The sequence below is a fragment of the Dysidea avara genome, chromosome 7 (assembly GCF_963678975.1).
Source record: "Dysidea avara chromosome 7, odDysAvar1.4, whole genome shotgun sequence".
Taxonomy (NCBI): domain Eukaryota; kingdom Metazoa; phylum Porifera; class Demospongiae; order Dictyoceratida; family Dysideidae; genus Dysidea; species Dysidea avara.
This window is the reverse complement of record NC_089278.1, coordinates 34,139,416-34,161,325: the sequence shown is the minus strand read 5'-3', so window position 1 is coordinate 34,161,325 and position 21,910 is coordinate 34,139,416. Positions and strand designations below refer to the sequence as shown.

Here is a 21,910-nt window from a genome sequence, read left to right as displayed (position 1 = left end):
GAAAAATTCTATAACAGAACCAGCTACATGTTTCCAGTGAATGTTCTATTAGAGTAGTTAGCTGACTGCTCTATTAGAGTATCTCGATCTTGTACACCTCCAATGCTGATCAGGGTCCTTGTTGCATAAACTTTAGCATAAATCCACTGATAATACCTTGGAAAGATGCTTATAAGATGGTTTTATGAGTATTTGTATTATTAGTGATCATATAATTATGCTAAGACAAAATTTCATTATAATACTCAGCACAGCGGCGGAGGAAGTAGTTGATATGAGGGGGGGCTCCGTTGAGCTGACCCAGACTTATTTCTATAGTTTGGTAAAGTGAGACCAAAAAAAAAAAAAAAAAAAAAAAAAAGTCACAGCCAGCTCACAAGAGCTTTCCACCTCACCAGCTACCATTTCTAGCTGATAAACTACATAAAAATCCTTACATAGCTCGCTACACACTGACTACTTTATTAGAGTGACTGCTCTATTAGAGTATCTCGATCTTTATCACGGTTTTCAGCCCCACTCCAAGAAAGATAATTTCGGTGTGATATCATTCTGAGGGGGGGCTTTAGCCCCCTAGCCCCCCCCCTTTCCGCCGCCTATGACTCAGCATATTGATCAAGTAAAGTCTAAATATGAAGGGGGGGGGGGGGGGGGAGCTTCAGCCCCCAAAGCCCCCTCTGGATCCGCCCCTGAGTGGCGTAGCTACCATTGAGTGCTCAATTCAGGCTGAACAGCCTGAGTTTTGAGTGGCACTCTAATTTTCTACTCAAACGTTAACTAATACTAAGACAGCATTACTGTAGGGCCACACATAATAGAATCTATATGGCTGCAGTACTAAGCAGGGCCGGAGCCCACGGTGACAATTGGCTGGACCACTTTTCAGCTGCTTGAATTTGTATCAAAAAATCGAGATACTCTAACAGTCATCGTAATGTACTCTAATAGAGCAGTCAGTACAGATTATATCCACAGTTCTCATTACATTGCTTGTACATTTATGTTAATTGTCTTTAAATTACTTTTCAGTTGTTCCAATGAATCAACTGCATGGCAGTGTATTGAGCTACTGAATTGATCACATCATGCATTAGCAGTTACAATCAAAAAATAGCTTTCGGCACATGCTATTTCAAAGTATATATTTTCAAAATTTCCTTGAGGGAGCATGCCCTCATACTCCTAGCTTGACATGCAACTGAATATCATACGAAAGAGATAATCTCCGACTTAAATATCACATCAGATCAATAAAAGTATAGTGTGCATGACTATGACCTCCATTGCAGTCCATGGATGGCTTGACCTCTAAAAATATCTCCAGAATAAGTCAGCTGTTTGTGCTGAGTGAAATTAAACTAGTCTAATAGTTGGAGCATGGTATACCGTAAGCTGGAGCATTACTTATGACATGTAGAAAAATGCTCAGACATGATGAGTCTTCTGAAACATCCAACCAGTTAATCAAGTTTGAAAGTGTTTGTGAATCAGTTGAGTCAGACCCTCTCAATTAGGTCAATATATAAACTTTGCCTCGGTAAAACTTTTTCCTGGCTACGCCACTGCATGGTTGTCCTAGATATTAGCTATGTCATTACTACTACACTCATGCATCAAGCTTTGCCAACTAGGATCTGGCTTGACCAAAATCAAAACAAACACTTATGACACAGCCTTAACCAGTTTTACAACTGTTTTACGTACTGTTACAGTACATATACAGTACATATAGCTATATATAGACTTTCACCTGGTCATCTCCCAACTTGCCTCCTGATTCCCCAAGGAGAAAATCTAGATTAAGCACTGCAATTAATCATTTTCATTATACATGTAAGTTGAGAGTAATGAAATTGTTAAAGTTTATTTCATTGCCCCGTTCATTAGCTACACTTTCACAACAAAATGATTACGCAGGTGTGACTAGCAAGTTCCACTGTATTAGCTGTAGCTACTTAATATACGTAGTACAGCAGCTAGCTAAATGTGGCATGGTCTTTGTAAAGAGATGATCCTTGTAACAACTATACATAGAAGTGGCCACTAGCTAACAAGTTAAAGTTTTTACTCTATTGTGAGTCTTTTTTTTTTTTTGTTTCTAATTTCCATTTTACCCTCCTAGCTAAGCACTTCTCATGGGGTTGAGTTGAGACTAACCATAGATTAGCTATCGTGGTGTAGCCAGGGAATTTTTTTTACTTAGGCAAAGTTTATATACATTGATCAAATTGAGAGGGTCTGCTTCTGGCTCAACTGATTCACAAATACTTTCAAGTATGGGTGGTACAGCATTTGCAGGTTGACTATGGTTGGATGGAGGAAACTGTTTCAGAAGACTCTGAGTGTTTTTCTACATGTCATAAGTAATGCTCCAGCATAGTTAATGCTATACAGTACTAGTATACCATGCTTCAATTATTAGACTAGTTTAATTGCATGCAGCACAACTTACTCCGGAGATATTTTGAGCGGTCAGGCCATCCATGGACTGCAACGGAGGTCATAGTCATGCACACTACTTTTGATTGATCTGGTATGATGTTTAACTCAGAGATAATTATCTCTTTCATGTGATGCTCAACTGCATGTGCTAAGCATGTCAAGCTAGGGAGTCTGGGGGGATGCTCCCTCAAGGAAAAATTTGAAACTATATGCTTTGAAATGGCATGTGGAGCAGGCTATTTTTTGATTGTAACTGCTAATGTTTGATATGCATGATCAATTAGCTCAATGCAATGTCATGCAGTTGACTCATTGAACTTTTGACAAGTAATGTAAAAATAATTAACATTGACCAAGCAGTGTAATGAGAGCAGCGGCTATAATCTGTATTGAATGCTTTATTAGAATATTATTACGATGACTGCTCTATTAGAGTATCTCGATCTTTTACAAATTCAAGCTGGAATCTATGACTGTAGTACTAAGCAGGGCTGGAGCCTATGGTGATATAGTGCCTTGGACCACTTTTCAGCTACTGGGGTACAGTAATGTTCGAGGTAATGTTGTCTAGTAACGTTTGATGTGTAGAAAATTTCAAAACTCAGGCCTGCTCAGCCTGTTGTTGAGCATTTTTACCAAGGTTGCCTCGGTTGCCTCAATGGTAGCTACGCCACTGTCTACGTACGGCCGATGCGCGCGCGGAGAGCAGGCCACAGATTTTTTTTACTCAAATATCTATGCGGGCACCGGAAGCTCAGTCACAGCACGAGATCGCACGAGATCTTGGACTCCATCAACGAAGACCATTCAAACGCCCAAAAGAAGCCGCCGGAGAGATTTACAAGAAGGTTAGGTATGTCACATACTAGTCAATTAACTGGTAGTTTATGGTAGAAGGCTTTAAATCTCGCACACAGTACGAGGGTCTCTGTGACACTGTCGGGGGACACTGTAGTATATAAACCAGCGACGTTAGATGTTATATGTGCTGTCATTACAAGGGGGTGATACACAGGCACACACTGTAAGTAGATCTGCGACCGCGGTCAAACTCTTAAGTGACAGGTCAAGGCCACCAATTTCGTGCCAACTGATCAGAAGTCAACGGTCAAGGGCAAAAATTCCAACCCACAATGGCCACCTCGCCAAAGACTATTTCCGATCGTTGGTGGCAATAGACACCAATCCGTGGCAATAAGAAGCCACGAAAGACTGCTGACACTGACTAGTGTTAGAAGCCAATAAATGATGACTAGTGGTACCCATCAATGGCATTAAAAAGCAACTGATGACTATTGACACAGACAAGTGGCAATAAAAAAGCCACAGATGAGTATTAACACCAATCGGTGGCAATAAGAAGCCATGGCACCAATGACTATCGACACTGATCAATAAAGACCATCAACTTGTTTACTACTGTATCAACACTTGCAATATGCATTGTGGATGCGTATAGCTATATACAAAATTAATGTAGAATAACAGCCACTGCATGCATTCATACATGTCATCAGCTTAAACTCCTAGCTAGCTAAGTGTTGACAGTACATCCTGAGTGCCACTGGTCAGCAGACTCATAATATACGTACATGGATGAATACTTCATCTGCACACACACACACACACACTACACTGCTCATGTTTCAAGCATACCACATACATGCGTACATACTAGCTACATGTACTATGTGCTAAAGAAGTTTGTCATGATAATGTAACAGCTTACAATAATGAACTTAGTACAACATTTAGAGTCAATGAAAGATGTATATGACTTGCAGTCCATAGTTACCTACAGTCTAGACAATACCACAGTTTAGGCAACGGTTTGTCATCTTCCCATTCAGGCTCTCACCGCAAATATATGTTGACAGGGGAGTCCCATCACCTTTGAAAAATCACAAGAGCAGTTATTAGCAATGAGAGACACACAATGCTCCCGGGATTTGTAAACTGCCTTAAAAACACCTTCACCATCTCCACTTGAAACAGTATACATCACAGAACGTGACAGCTTTAACTGTTCAACAATCCTCTCAGCTGAATACGCTGTGCAAGTTGCATTAATTGTAGACACATCACTAATACCATCATTGGCTGTACTACGTGTAGAAAATTCTTCAGTAAACACCTTGTGTGTATACTCTTCAGCAATCGTTCTACAGAAGAGAAGCACCTTTTCAAACATTTCAGAAAGTGACATTGATCGAGAAACAACATCTTTTAACTTGTGATTATGGCATTCAAGCCAATTATTTGTTGTATTGGCAAAAAATGAAGATGATTGTCACAAAGAAAAGTTACCCATTTTTCTCTGCAAACATCCCAGTTTTTGATAAAATATTCTTTAAATGTAGTGTTGGTGTTGTCAAAGAGGTCTTGCTTCAATGCAGTATATGATTCTTCACTGTCAGCATTAACAATCCTCCTGATGGTTTCTCTGGCCTGTTCCCGACTTTCTTTGGCCACATCAAGATCAACTATCTGCTTAAAAAAATACTTGATGACATGAAACTGGCAGAAAAGTACTGTTGCTTGTGGGAACTCCTGTTGTAGTGCTGGTAACTCAGTAAAATCTTTATCAATTACTATCACATGAACATTGAACCAAGAGGGATTAAATGACTTAAATGTCTGAACAAGTGCACAGCACTTTCCTCTGCAGTAGCAGAGTAAAATATGTTCCTACCACTCCCAAACCCATCTTCAACCATAAAGCAATAAAGAGACATCCTAGATCTATTCACATTATAGGTACCATCCACCAACAATATTTCAGGAAACTTTTCAAACAGGGCAGACATTTGTCCAGATTGATATGACATAGTAGCAATCTCATTATTTTCATTCACTGTAATACCACCTTTGGCACCTGTGTCCTTTTCCAAGGCATCTTCAAGAGAATCAATCAGGATCTGTTCATCTCTTCTACCACCTGCTTTCATCTTTTTCATAAGTAGCTTCAAATTCTGAATATCTTTTAGTGTAACCAATTTCTTGTATTTAGTTTGAATATAATCCTTTAGTTGCTTGTTATTCGGCCTGAGCTGGAGCACTTCATCCAATTCCTGCTGCTGTTGTATGCTCAATTTTCTATTTGAAGCATAATGCTTCATGATTTCACTGCTGATTCGATGGCTATGTTCCAGTGTACAATGCTTAAGAACAAGGCATTTGAATTCCTTCATATGATATGGTGATCTTTGCAGTGCACTTTATGGCTAAATGGCGCTGGTTACATCTGATGCCTTTGCTTCTTTTCCTGGGCTGGCCAAAGTGGACACATGCAATTACATAGTAGGTGAATTTCCATTTACTATCAATGGGTTCTAAAGGTACCCTGGCCTTTGCACGTCTCTTGTTGTAATCATCTACGCTCTGACTATTAAACACGCGCATAGGGTGATTATATGCTCTTAACTTCCTAAGTAGTTCCTGCACTTCTTCGAACAAGTTGAACTTTTTGCCAACCTGAACATCATTCATCAAGTCACCATTACTGTCCACTATTTCTTCAACATCATTTCCTGAATTCACTGGGTCTTCCTCAGAATCCACCGACGAAGACATTACTCCAGGTTATTGCTGAACTGCCAACAATCAAGTGTGGGGGCAATAATTCACGTCTGTACACATCACATGATTTACTGCTAGTGTCAATAGTTGGTTGTGGCCCTTATTAACACTGATGATTGGTGTCAATAGCCACTGCGTTATTTTAATTGTCAAAAGTGATCTAAGTTTAATGATAACGTACTTAGCATACATGGTTACCTGATAGTTGGTTAAAAATCCTGCTATATAGAATGCATATCATTGTTCATCAATATGGCTGAAATTTTTTGATATGTGGTGTAATAACCAGAAAATAAGTGGTAGTTTTTGCATTGCTATGGAGATCAGAGGATCTACTGAAAATAGTATTGTGGAAATATCATCTCTAAGTCACAGGTCACACACTAAGTCAAAGGTCACAGCAAAATTTCAGCAGGTCAAGATTTTGACTGTGGTCGCAGATCTACCTACAGTGCATACCTGTTTTAAAGCCTGTGATATCACCATCCAATGACCACTAAACGTTTACTGCACTGCAGTTTATTTGTGTACCATACGTTTTGCTGTAAGGCCACTCCAGAAGGCCACTTCATTGTAGTCACAGCATGTGGGTGGGAAGTAAACTACACTATTTTGTACAAGTGTATTTAGCTAGCTAAGTGCACAAAACAGTTGGAGTGGCCTAAGTAATCTCTCACCTGGAAGTACTTCTTAGCCTAGGACACCTCGTACAAGCTCAGCTGCAGCCTTCCGTGTTTGTCCTCCGAATTGGTAAAGTAGTGAGCCAAAACTGGATGTTTTTGCAAAATTCTATTTTGCTATAAAAGCGTAAATAAACTGGGTGAAAATGTGCGTGCTACATAAAAATTTACACACGTTTTGATTACTTTGGTATGTACTGAAACAAAGTTCAAATGTATAAAACCTATATACCACCAGATCTTCCTGTTCATGGGGAAAAAGAAAATCTTCTCGTTTGTACAGCGTATGGTATGTGAAGTATGGACACTTATTTATGTTGTGGTAGAAATAAAGCTTACCGTTGTCACTTCATTTCTTTGTTCACACGGGAGACATACTGCAAAACACTATACCTTGATCGAAGTGCCAGTTCATGGTGAACAGACTGAACCAAACTCCGTCTTTGTAGCTTGTTTCAGTCATGTAAAATAGGCGTCCATAATTTATTTGCTGTACTGTTGCGAGTTTATTCCTGTTCCAACTGTCCAGTGCTATAAACTCTAAGACTATTAATCACAAAAGGCTGAAGCTTTGGCTGTCCACTCCTTTGTTACTATAGGTAACAGAGAAGCAATAAAATGGATTCAAGGAATGTGCAAAACTTTTCTCAGCGGGTCACTTTTAATATCAAACAATTGATCAATCCTTTATTGATATAGTCAACCCTGATGTCAAATGAACATATATACATATTTGTTAAAGCAATTGTATTATGTAAACAGACAGTGTGTTCCATCATATCTATATGATGGTACTGCTATGTTGCAGCAATGAAGCTGGGTCCTATGGATGACTCACTGACCTGGATATGACCCGCATTAATTAAACCAAGGCAAGCACCAAGATCTACATTGTGGATGCTCCACTAGCATATCCAGTTAAGTAAACAGGTACAGTTGAACGTCTCTAATCTGACACCTGCTTAATCCAGAATCCTCTTTAATCCGACCAAAACGTCATTTACCAACACTTTTGTATAGAAAACAACTTCTGTACTCCATAATTCGACACAAAATTTGGTTCTCACTTGGAAATACATTGTTTTCAACCTTTGTAATCCGACAGAGAATAATAGCAGCATTAAAAACAATTGCAGAAAATAGTTTTTAAGCGACCAAAGCATATAATTGGTTGACAATAACAGAAAAAAGCTGTAATACTTGCAAGTTCTAAAATTAATTCATTTTAAAAACATTGTGTGATCCGTTTAACCTGCATAATCTGACATTATTCTAGGTATTGTACAATGTCGGATTACATAGGTGACTTGATAATCCAGCAATCTCCGTAATCCAGCAAAGTTTATGACTCCCATTGAGCGTCGGATTAGAGAGGTTTGACTGTACGTAGCTATATGGGGTAAGTTTTGTAAATAATGATCAGTCAGTAGGCGTGGTTCAAAGTAAGCAAAACGCATTAACTTTGCTATACGTAAATGGCTGTGGCTTCATGCATACCTACAATCCTCAACATGTCTTTTGTTTTGAGTGACTCCATGCCTAGAGACAATAGCTGAAATTTCTACTGAGTGACCTATAACATACATAGTTGATCTCTCAACAGGTAAAATGATTTGTAGCTGAACGGGGTGTTATGTAAGTCTACAGGGTCACTTGTTACAAAGCTGCAGGTTATGTAGCTGAACTCTTGGTGACATATTTGGACATACAGAATAACTTGTTACAGAGCTGAATGCTCTATAGGGTGACTTATAACATAGTTGAGCTCTCTCCTAGGGTGACGTATTTGTAGCTGAACTCTCTACAGAGTGATTTTTCTTAGCTTCTTGCGAAACATGGTGACTTAGTTACGTTGCTGAAGTCTCAACTGTGTAACTTGTAATGTAGCCAAACTCTCTATAAGGTAATTTGTTACATTGCTGAACTCTATACTGGGTGACTTGTAACATAGCTGAACTTTCTATAGGGTGAATGGCTGAACTCTCTTTGTGATGTAGCTGACTAGCTGAACTCTCTACATGGTGCCTTGTTACGCTGCTGTGGATGACATTTAACATAGCCAACTCTATACAGAGCTTGTTTCTCTACTGGATGACTTGTTTATGACTGATTTCTGTATAGGATAACTTGTTAAGTAGCTGAGCACTCTATGTAGTGACTTGTAACTTTGTATTATTTTAAATACCAATATTTGTACCTCTGTAAGGATTTTCTAAGTTTCACACTAGATTACTTTGATGTAAGACTCTTCCATAAAGGTACTTTTTGTATAGAATATTTCATACCCACAGTCATCAGAAGGCCAGCTGTGGACACATGCCTGGTTTCTTTGAGATTTGGTTTGGGTGGCTATGTGTCTGTCCACGTGATCAAGGAAATGTTTTCAAAACTCCCATGCATTTGTGTTGTTTACAATGATTCCCAGTAAGCAACCATCACCATAAAGATTGAACTTGTATTACTCACAAGTTTGCATCGGTAACTAGGGCCCATGGGAAGGTGGAGACAAACATCAAATAGTGTCAAGATTTAAAGGAGGCAAACCTGGGCACAAACCAGTCAAACTGGTAATGTAGATGTTCAGTTGTAACCTTAGTTAGTGACTTAGTGCTGCATTCTACACTGCACCTGAAAGCAGCTTCAGTGTTATTAAATATTCCCACCATATATTATCGTCCTCCACTAGCAGTTGTCACTTTCAACTAGTGCAGTAGTGTGAATTTGTCAATGGTGTCATAGTAGGAGAGAGTGAGTTAGGGGGACATAGGTCCCCACTAAACGTGACTGCTTGAAGTCTAGGATAGAACAATGTCTACAGCACATCATCCCATTCTCCCTTTCTCTTCTGTAATTATACATAGTCACTGGGAAAATTTTATCAAGAGAACTCTTGATTTTATAATTGCCAGGTAGTAATTAATGAAACTAATTAGCAGTTGATAAACAAAGTAATCACTAACCAGTAATTTGTACCAACTAGGCAGTTGCTGCTCTTTTGAAACATTTAGTTATGTAGCATGTGTCATTTACAAAATTCCCCCTTTAACTATGAATGCAAGTTAGAAACCTTACAGTTTATGAGGCCAGCTGTTAGCATGTGTCATTTACAAAATTCCCCCTTTAACTATGAATGCAAGTTAGAAACCTTACAGTTTATGAGGCCAGCTGTTGTGTAATAATAAACTGCAAATATGCATGGTTAAATTAGCTATAAGATCATGCCCTAAACTAACATAGCCATAACTATCCTGTTAATTCTTGTTGGGTGTAGAGAATACTTTGTATCAACTCCTCAGTACGAGTTCTTGTAGAATAGAAACTCTCACAAAATGCTGTGTTGGCCATACCACCGTAAGTAATACTGATTACTGTATGTAACTCCTGCAATCAAGTGCATGTGCCTGAAGATGAGTGTTAAAATTTTTTGCTATTGAGTTCATCACCTTTGCAATTGATTTTGTCCAGTTTGCAATTGTCACTTCTGCGGTATATAGAATTCATTGCTTTTGTAATTGAATTCATTGCCTTGGTGGGGTTTTTGACCATAACAGCTTGTCATAACAGGCCAAAGTTTGGAGGGAAACTTTGGTGCCAGCTAAATTTGGAAAATAACCATGAATTTGCCAATCCAAATATTATTAAGAAAACAACGCTCTTTGTAGCTTGCTTACTAGTATCAAGGGTTCATAATGTAGAGAGGGAGGGAGAGTGGTGACTTGTTATGTATCTGAACTCTCTATTGAGTGACTTATTACTTAGCTTGATGGTCTATCCTGTCTACAGGCAAGCAAACCAAAAATCAGATTTTGTCTATATAAGGTGACAAATTTGTATGAAAGTATACCGAAGTATTCAGGATATGATGCAACCTTTGAACACAGTGTGTTTTGACCAGGCAATACAGAGTTGGATACTCTCCCTCCCTCTCTATATTATGAACTCTTGCTAGTATGTACAAGCTTACTTGTCATTTAAGCATGTAAACCTGCTGTTGATGGAACAAAGCAGTCCCTTGAGTAACTCTGTAGCACCAAGAACTACTGAATTGTCAAGCTAAAGAATTTCCAGTGCCATTGACTATTGAGCTTGGTAGTAGATGTGGCTCCTCACCGGATATAGTGATTGGAAATTAATTAAACACGGGCATTGTGTTGCTTTTTAGCTGCTTTTTTCCAGCTTTGTGTGTTTTAACACAACATTACTTACGTAAGACTGTTAAGAATCACTAGTTACCAAACATGAGGCTGATTATTGCTTCACATTTGTTTATAGACCAGTAGGGATATAGCACTTCTTATTGCTTTACTGTGATTTAATATCATGCACTACTCCAGCTTGTTTCAGTACTTCTTTCGATGTGCTATGGTCCCTCTACTCTAGTTGAAAATTCCAATTTTTTTGTTTAATTGTTTGTTAACTTTTTTTTGCAAAATAACATTATTATGACTGGAGAACCCACACAAAAGATATGGCGCTGCACACCCCAGTTATCAATTATTGCCTGAAAAGGGAAATTTCCATTACACTTCGTTGTCAGCTATGTTCAGCCCGTTACACAGCATTACGAATCAAGCTGGTCGCTGTAAAGCATTAATACAATCCAATACAAAAAAAAGAACTATTTGAAAAGCACCTCTACAATCAAAGTAGCCACTATGAAAAATACGGACAATTTCCATTACAAAGGGAAGCCATTATGTGCTACCACAAATCACACTTTCTGCTGTCAGCCGAGATGAATGGGACACAAAGGAGGACACTGGTAAGTCCATGAAGAATGCATTGTACATACTGCGATATGCCAAAAGGTACCTCTTGGACCAAAGATGAAGTAAGCTTATTCATGCAGCAGGACCATAAGTCCACTGTTGTTAGCTGTGGTAGACTTCATATAACTCTGTATCAATAGGTAGTCATTTCCATAGATTTAATGGTTGTGCCCAAAACAGGCAATCAAACTGTTTTAAGAACGTTTAACTTAAATAGTTGTTTTACGCGGGCTATTAGGGTTGATAAGTGGCATGTATCCCTCAAATCAGCACAGAAGGAGTGCAAAATAATGACAAAATTCATGTAAGGGGTGCAATTTGGATGAGTTACTGTACTAGACTTTGAGAAGATATTTGTAGGTAAACAGCATTGGAAGAATGCAAGGCTTGTGCTTAGTTTACTGTAGTTTACTGGGTTTTTGGTTTGATTTTTCACTTGTGAAGATTTATTTTAATTTTTCAATCTATGAAAAAAATTGAGTCAGTTGCTTTGGGTCTGTGAAATGATGAACAACGTTAACAGGTTTTCAGGTTAAAATATCAAGGAATCAAAATGAATATTAGCTACAATCAAGCAATTAAAGTGAATCAGATTTCTTGATGCGCTACTGCAAGCCTTATGATAGTGACTACCCCTTGTGCATGGAGAGAGAATCAGCTGTTGTAAAAATAATAATTGTGGGCAATTACTTTACCACAGAGACAATTATAATTTTTTTTTAAAAGCCCAATGAAAATATCAGGCAAACTAAAGCTTTACCTGACATTGATACACTGCTGCTTTACACAATTTGGCATTCAGAGAATACATCAATAGATTTACTTAACCTTAGTATGTATAATGGTACAATCATTATTTTGTTCACTATTTACTTATGCACTATAAAAACTATACAACCTTGGACTACTTCCTTGTATTTTGAATGACATTTTGTCAGGCAGGTTCCATTGTGGTCGGCCATGCATGATATTTGCCTGACAAATGGCCTATGTCAGGCAGTAATAATTGACTCTGGACCATCACCTGATTTTATGGTATCCAAATATGTATTTATTGTATTTGAAGAGTTTCTCAACCATTATGGGGAAATTTTACTTCTTTATTCATTGTATTACAGGAAATGTCTGAAATTACTTTAGCTGCTGTACTGGTGACAATAATGCTGATCTGGAAGAATCCTGTGAATGCTAGTGAGATCACTGTTAACACAGATGGAAATGATACTGAAGATTGTTTGGAAGGAGATTATCCTTGTTCTTCACTTGGTTATGTACTAAACCATTTACAGAGTAATGATTGTGTCAACATAACATCCAACTCAGTCCCATTAACTACAATAGTAGAGTTACACAGCCTTAATGCTATTACAATAAGAGGACAGGGTAACACCGTTGTAATGTGTAACAATACTGGTGGAGTATTCTGTAATATCTGTAGTAATGTTGTTATTGAAGGGATCACATGGGATAAGTGTGGTGATCCTCAGAGACAAGATCCTACAACTCCAGACTCTACAGGAGGTCTCACATTTACTAAGATAACCAATTTATCCATAACCAATTGTATTCTACGAAATTCTAAAGTTCGTGCATTGTATTTATACATGGTAGCTGGTGTGATAAATATTACTAACACAATGGTAATTGACAATTCTAATTATGACACTGTATTTTGTCTTCGTGCACAAAGTAGATATATTCGTTGCCTCACAAGTGACTACAGTGAAACTGGTGGATTATATATTGAAGAAGCAAGTGCTGAAACTGATCTGTATATTTCAAATTGTAATTTTAACAATAATGGCCACTTTGGAAGAGTTAATGATACTGACCCAATGACTATTGAGCATGAAACTGGTGAAATAGCTGATGGTACTGCTATAAAAGTGATTCATTCTAATGGTACAATTCCTTTCAACATGACAATTGAGTATAGTATCTTTTTGTATAATCGTGGTCGTAGTGGTGGTGCAGTAAATATCAACAGCACTAATTCACCAAGTATTGGTTTGCATTTTATCAATTTCAGTAGAAATAGTGTGGTTCGGTCTTATGTCAATTCCTCAGCATTAATGATAGAGTTATATTCAATATCCCCTACTACCTTGGTGCTTGTTTTAAACATGTCATTTTGTAGTTTTGTCAACAACAGTGATGGACGTAATGTTATTGGTCTTATCATGGCGGGAGAACCTGTTTATTTGCTTATGACAAACTGTGACTTTGTTTACAATACGATGTACGAGGTTGGATTGATTGAACTAAATATGCAATCACAAAGCACTGTAGATCTTGTGGATTTAAATTTCTGTAACAATTCTGGAAGTTCTTTGCTTTTCTTCCAATTGCGCTCTGCCAACCTAAACATCTTGTTGCATAACATTCGAGCAATTGGTAATTTTGGAACATCTGTTGTAAGAAGAGGTGGTCTTTTGGTATTTAGGCTGTCTGAAGATAATATTATTGTTAACATTTCAAATTTAACATTTTGGGATAATCAGTTTGAACGCAGAGGAGGTGGACTTTACATAATTGGACAGTTTCTTTCAAGCTTTAAATTGTATGTGCAAGACTCACATTTCGAAAATAATATTGGCCAAAGTTCTGGAACAATCATATACAGTTTTTTAACATCAGACAATCCCTATTTGATTGCTATTTACAATAGCAGTTTTTTGAGTAATGGTGGTGGTAGCAGTATTGTTCGCATCATTAAGCAGTCTCTAATGGCAGATCTTGTAATTGTCCGCAAACCTGCTTTTCTTTTACTAGGCCAATCGACAAACTTCTCACAAAACAGTGGTGGCGCACTTAGTATTTCAAATACTATACTTGTTGGCAATGGTAACACAATATTTGAATCAAACATAAATAATAATGGTGCTGCTCTCTTTTTGAGCGATGCTTACATTCTGCCAGGTATTTCTATTTTTCAGTTCAACTTCACAAATAATTTTGCGTTCGTACGTGGTGGAGCAATCTATATTGATTTATCAACTAATTCAAATGTTACCAAGTGTAATTGGCTGCTTCAAATAAACAGTGATCAACTGTGCAACCAAGCTACCATATCAATAGCTGACGGCTGTCCAGTGATTGATGGCGAATTTTTATGCCGTGAAATAACACCTCAGTCTGTCACTGATTCGGACCCATGTAACTATGTACTTTTACAGAATAACGCTTCATTGGCTGGTAATGTAATTTTTTATCAGGCTCCAGAATTGCCTGCGATAGAGACTGCATCAGATCAAAGTTCAATTTTCTACATTTCTCAATCTAATTTTTGTGGTGACGAGATTAACAATGCCAGAGATTTCTCTACACAACCATTTCAACTCAGACTCAATAAACCAGCAAGATGTATTGATGTGAACTGTACAACTTATAATGTTAGTGATATAATGCTTGGTGAAGTGATGGAAATACCAGCACAGGTTGTGGGTTATAACAATCAATCTGCTGAATCAACAATATTTTTTGTTGAGTGTATTGAGAATTGCACTACTAGTAATGGTATAAATTACAATATCACTGGAAATAATCCGATTCTAATAAATGATATGTTCAGAGGAATTGTAATAACTGGTATACACAATGGCCCACCACTGAAGTTGCGACTGACGAGTACTACAATAACATTGGATCTGGTAGTAGAACTAACTCCTTGTCGATCAGGATACACTTATAACAAGGAAACAATGCAGTGTAAATGTTATACCACTGATGGTGTTGTTTCATGTACACCTAAACCAACAACTATCAAGAGAGATTACTGGTTTGGTATGGTGGACAATACTACCACTGTATCACGATGTCCTTATACATATTGTAACTTTAGACGTAGGGAAGTTAGTCCAGGAAGGTTTGTGTTACCATCAGTTCAGGATGACCAGTGTGACTCACATAGAACAGGACCAGCTTGTGGTAGTTGTGAAGATGGCTATACTTTACCTTTTGATTCTGTTGAATGTATCAATGTTGATGATTGTGATCCTGGGTATACAGTCTTGGTAATCATTGGTGTAATGGCTTACTGGGTAATAGTGATTGTGGTTGCATTTCTAACAATGTTGTGGTTACACCATATTAAGTGCACTGTAGGGTATTTGTATGGGATAATCTACTATTACAGTGTGGTAGATATTCTGTTGGGGCAGGTTGTAAGTCGTTCTGATGAACTTAGTTCACTAGTTTCAATATTTGGTGGCACCTTATTCAAACTATATCCAGGATTTCTCTTCAGGGTATGCTTTGTACAAGGATTTTTTACAATAGATCAACATGTTATACACTATGCACATCCAACAGTAGTTTTGATGATGATGTGGATACTCAGCAAGTTTGCAAGCCATTCAGGAAAATTTACTATCTTAATAGGGAAGGCAGCTATTCCTACCATATGTCTTATCTTGACACTAGCATATGTGTCGATTGCCGATACATCACTGCAGCTCTTTCGATCTATTAAGTTTACTGGAGTACATGAAGTTTACAGTTATGCTTCTCCAGGAATAAAATACTTCACTGGCCGTCACATTGCCTATTTCATGATAGCTGTATTGTATGAAGTAGTGATAGTGGTTGGATTTCCTCTTTTACTACTATCACAACCATTTATAGTCTCTAAGGTAAACTTCACTGCAATAAACATATACTGTACGAAATTAAACTTAAAACCACTACTGGATCAGTTTCAAGGATGCTACAAAGACAGATTTCGTTGGCTTGCATCTGTTTATCTAATAAGCAGACAAGTGATTCTCATCATTAAGGTTATTGGCTTTCCTGATCCATACACTGAACAATATTTGTTGGTGATCATTTGTGTTATTGTTTCTCTACTGCATTATGTGCTCCAGCCCTACAAGAGTGATAGGCTTAATGTTTATGATGGAATTATTCTTCACACCTTACTGCTAATTGTATCACTGAAAATTATTTCATTTTCAAATGGGTTCACCACGGATACCATCATTGGAATAACATATGGGTTGTACTTCTTTCCTGTTTTAGTGGCCCTGGTATTTTTGTGTCACTACGTTTATTGTATAAAGCACAGGACTAATGCAGATGATATCGTTGCTACAGGTTACAGTGAAACAGTGGTCCAGCAAGCAAAAATTGCATCAACTCGAACAACTGATGTTACTGTTGAGTAAGTACACATCAATGTATCGTACAGTTTAAATAGAATCACATGGTGTTATAACGTACAATTGTGTTTCTGTGTATACTTTGATAGGTACAATATCTTTAATTTTAATGGATAGCTATATATTAGTCTTCTTTTTGTTGTATAGTAATGAGAAAGGTGAGATAACGTCTAGTTGTGCTCATTACCAAGAATCTCTCTTCAATTACGTTCAGTTGGATCACATGTGAAGCACCTTGTGTGCATATAGTTGAGAGACATTCTGTGTTCATTTAAAAATCTGAAAAAAAAGAAACAGTTTTCTTACATATACCTTATAATCACTTGCATAATGTGTTTTACTATACATGCAGTTGTTTTAATGTTAATTGTTGTTTCTTACATAATATGGTTGTTACTTACACATACATGCATAACTGATGTTACAGAACAAATATAATGTTTGTAAATTCTTAATTTGGTATCATGATGGTTGATTAAGCTGATTATCTGAAAGTGTAAATGTGATGGTTATTGAAATGTGATGGTCATTGAAAATAATAGCAACTGAAAACTTATAGTAAATGGTTATCAAACCAGCTGATTCTTGGTAAGAGTGTGAGACTGCAAATGTCAGAGTTCACATCCAACTTTGTAAACACTATGGAATTTGTGAATGTGTTTGTTCGACAGCTGGTACAGGGGATTTATTACTTCTTGCAACACTGGAGAATGAAACGTGTAGAGCGTGATATGGCTTCTTACATGTTAACTAGCCGCAAACATGTATAGTTCACAGGACATTGGAAACAGTGGAAATTGAAAACTGAAACGGAAAAACTGAAACTGAAAAACTAAAATTGGTCAAGACTTCATATTAACAGGTACCTCTTAACAAAGACCGCCTCTAATAAGACCACCTCATTATAGTAGTCATGTCAAGTAGGTCCAACAAAAAGACCATTAGGTGTACTCATAATGTAATAAAGTATCAATCAATCAGACAGTACTTAAAAGTTAAAACGACAGCTGCAGGATTGTACATAAGGATATACTATCTTACCATACCAAGATAAAGTCCATAGTCATGTCACAACGAAAATGGGGTAATTGCATGCACAATTATTACTCTGCTGATACTGGATTTGGTAATGGATTTCTCATGAATTGTGCATGATTTAAGAGTTGCATAGTTAAATTAATGATCTTGGACTGTGTCTTGGTAATAGTTAGACACTCGTGATAGGTGTCTTCGAGGATTTAAAAACCTGTCAATAATTACCTGCACCTTGGTAATTACTGATGTCACCTCAGGTTTTTAAATCTTCGAGTATGCTAATTATGTGTGCCTAACAATTATTAAGACAAAAAGTCAAGAATCATTAATGTTGATTTTGTAACTATGCAACTCCTAAATCATGCACAATAATATTCATGAGAAATCCATTATCAAATTCAATTATGCATGCAATTGCTCCATTTTCGTTTGTGACATGACCATGGACTTTAGGTCTTGGCATGATAAGATAGTATATCAATGTATGTATAACTTGTGTTTTTAGGCTGCAAGCACCAGTTGCTTGCAGACCCTTGGCATACTTGCCATAAAGTAATAATAAATAAATAAATAAATAAATATCCTTTTGTACCACCTTGCAGCTGTCATTTCAACTTTTAAGTACTGTCTGATTGATTGATATTATGAGTACACCTTACCTATATTTTTGGACCTACTTGACATAACTACTATAATGAGGTGGTCTTATTATAGAGGTGGTCTTTGTTAAGAGGTACCTGTTAATATGAAATTTTGACCAATTTTAGTTTTTCAGTTTCAGTTTTTCCGTTTCAGTTTTCAATTTCCACTGTTTCCAATGTCCCATAGTTCACTCCCATTATGGTGGTTGTTACTGTTATCATTCCTAGTATGGACTATAGAATAACATTCTTTGGTCAATTAAAGAAGCCATATGATGCTTTACGCTTTTTGAATTTTGCCTTCTGTGTTGCAAGAAGTAATAAATCCCCTGTAATGTGTCACTGTGTAACAATGACAATTGTTTCAGACATTGCTATTGCTTGCACACACAATGTTACTTGATGTTAGTGTGTGAAATGAAAAGAGATGATGAATAAAGGTCCCAGGAATGATACTTTCTGCTATTGTCTTTTCATTGAGCATGCAACTTACGTACCTTTAGTCAGTATACCATATGCACACATGTTTATATATTATGTGTAAAATGAATACTTTGAAAACCATACACTGTTCACGTGGTGGGATCTATAGTCATTCATGTGCTTTGTGTAGTGGTGAATATGGCTGTGAAATTCATTGTGTAACCTTAATTATTATTGTGTTTACTTATTTGTAGTGTAGTTGTAGTATATTTAGTTATCTATGGCATTCACACAGGAAGGTACAGTTCACACCACATATAGTTTATACCATACTAGCTCATAATGATAATAATGGAGTGCCATGTACAGCTATACTTGAGTCATAAACTGTTTACTGTATACTGGAGGGTGCATTCCTCAAAGGATAAGTCATTTGAGTTTAAGGTAATATTATCCAAATTTAATCAACAGGTTTTGAGATTCATGACTGCCAATGATGTACTTATGTATGTATGGTATCATTTGTGATCTTGCATCACACATAAACTGCCATCAAAACTTGTACACTGTGTGCTTTACAGTATACTGAACTTGTGTCTGCAGTAGCACACTACTTTGTGACCACCACCTCATTAATAAAACATGTCATGTTATAATGGCCACCTCTAGTAGACCCTATAGAAGTTGTACTTCATGTCCACATTAACAATGTTACTGTGTTATTGGGGCAGTCCCAGCGGTGACCCTATAAATGCTTTACATACACCACGTACATAATTACCATACTTTTGAAGTGAAAAAATTGTTATCGGATCTTCTGTTTATGTACATATTGTATGAATTGCTATAGTTACAGTAGCTTTTTATTCAAAAATTTAGGTTGTTGTTAGCTACCAATGATTCATGTAGATATACCCTCAAACTTTAGTTAGATCATCATTCACAACTAGTGTCCATTTGGTTCTACTTGGGGTACTTTGAGATAATGAGTTACTCTCTAGAATTCCTATGGATATAGTTACATGAAAATAACAAGGAGAAAACATCCTGTCCACCTGATAGACTCCTGTAAGCGTTTGAGCGTAAATCGGATGGCTGCAGGTTCGAGGCTACCTAGGTCCAGTCATGAATTTTTTCTCCTTTCTCCAACTTTTCAAACACACCTTAAGTAGCTAAAGTCTTTGAGCAGGCTGTAGGACCAGGTGTCCTACAGACCTTCAGCACTTGTGCTGTAAAGCATTAATAAATAAATTTAAAAAAAAAAAATGAACCCCTCAAAAATAAACTATAGTTGTCACTATATGTTTATGGTGTGTATACTGACACTATTATAAGTATTACACTGTACTTCACTGGGTAACTCTATAATAGTACTCATGATCATGTGTACCTTCCAATACATATGAATAGCAAGAACAATGTGCTCGCAACTATAGTTCTTCTCATTTCATGAGATTACATTTTAGCGTAAAGTTCAAAGCTTACATGAGATATGTCATAATTATATGTACACAGTATGTAGTTGACTCAAAATGTTAGCTAACTGAGTATACCCTGACAGATAAATTTGAGAACAGAATTTATAGTCTAACTATTATAGTTAGCTATAATGATTTATTCCCAGATGATGATACAGCTGCAGACTGATTACAAACCTATGTGACCACACATGTATAGACAGGAAGAACATTATAGTGTGTACATGGAAACTACATGCACTTTAGAGTACTCTTAAAATGATTTTATGTCTTTGTTCTTACTGAGACGTACATGAGTTGTTTCAATGATATTATACTGTGACTATATTATTGTGAATATTAAACAGAGTCCCACCTCAACTTTATGGATGTATGATACGGTAGTGTCTAATCACTGGACTACTGCATGAATTTATTTCTCTACAACCAATTTCACAAGTAATAATGTGCACAGCTTCTTCAAACAAGTCCTTTATTAAGCTGTGTGTGAGCACAAATTAAATTAAATTACACCCCATCACATAACAGGTTATATCTCATTACTGGAACTGGAATATTTGCATTGTATATTGCATTACAGACTCACCCATTTAATAAGAGCAGAAAATTGCATAGTCATTATTATAATGGCATAGAAAGTTATGAATCATTAAATTTGAAAACTATGCATTAAGTCATAATCACATGCCCAGTTTTCACATCCCCAGTCACAGATCATGACTACCAATCACCATTTACAGTATATGTGACTTCATGGGCCTGCAAAAAAAGGGCATGCATAGGTACTTAAAATTTTCCTGGTTTTTCAAACTTTCATGGCTCATAACTTCATGTCATCTTCCTTTGACCACGCACTTTTCAGCCCTTATTATATAGACACTTCATAGCAACAGTATATACTATGATGTAAATTACAGAATGCAAATATTCTATTCTATAGTTCTGAGAGTGACTTGTTGTGTGATGGGGTGTCGTTTGTGCCTACATTCCCTATTTTTGTAGGCCCAGCCACATAGAAATTATATATGTAGTAGTTAGAGACCCATCACGAGGATCTTAAAAACCTGAGGCAAAGCCAAGGTTTTTAAAGCCACGGAGATCTGAATGGGTGGTTTCTATCTGGCTTAGAAAATAGTATATTTATACTAGATTGATTGTGGGTTGAATAAAACATTGTCATATCATTATATCTTGCACAAAATGTAAACCCACTATGCAATTGAACCATTTGGCTTAAAACTATTATGGCTAAAAATAAGCAAGCACCAGATAAGATGCATGTTTGTAATCTCTGTATTTCAGGTTTCATTAACAGGCATGATTTTTCTGCATCCATAATAATAGAGCAAGGCTTTGCCAACACTTGGGATTTACATAATACAGCTAGTGTAGCTTAGTTGCACTTGAGTGAATCTGTTGTGCATATAGTGCCGGAATATATACGTACCTATATATACCTGTAGTACAGGATGTTGTAAAACATGAACCCCCAAAATATTTATTGTATTGTATTGTATTGTATTAATGCTTTACAGTGCTGTAACTTCAGCTGTGATTTGTAAAATCACCAATTTTTTTTATAATTATGATCATTTATACTACTTGTAAATGTGCTGAAGACCAATACCTTAAATCAAAATTCTATAATTTGGAAAAGCAAATATTTTGTTGTTATACTTCTATGTTTAAAACTTACTGGCTCTGATT

General features: G+C 36.8%; 1 protein-coding gene across 1 annotated transcript; it reads left to right on the top strand.

Moving 5' to 3' along the window:
• Window positions 1-3,212: 3,212 nt before the first annotated feature.
• On the top strand, window positions 3,213-17,120 carry LOC136260815 (uncharacterized). Its single transcript, XM_066054687.1, has 3 exons — window positions 3,213-3,290; window positions 12,589-16,628; window positions 16,774-17,120. The coding sequence occupies exons 2-3, from the start codon at window positions 12,592-12,594 to the stop codon at window positions 16,853-16,855; spliced, it is 4,119 nt and encodes a 1,372-aa protein (XP_065910759.1). The 5' UTR covers window positions 3,213-3,290; window positions 12,589-12,591; the 3' UTR covers window positions 16,856-17,120.
• The last annotated feature ends 4,790 nt before the right edge of the window (window positions 17,121-21,910 follow it).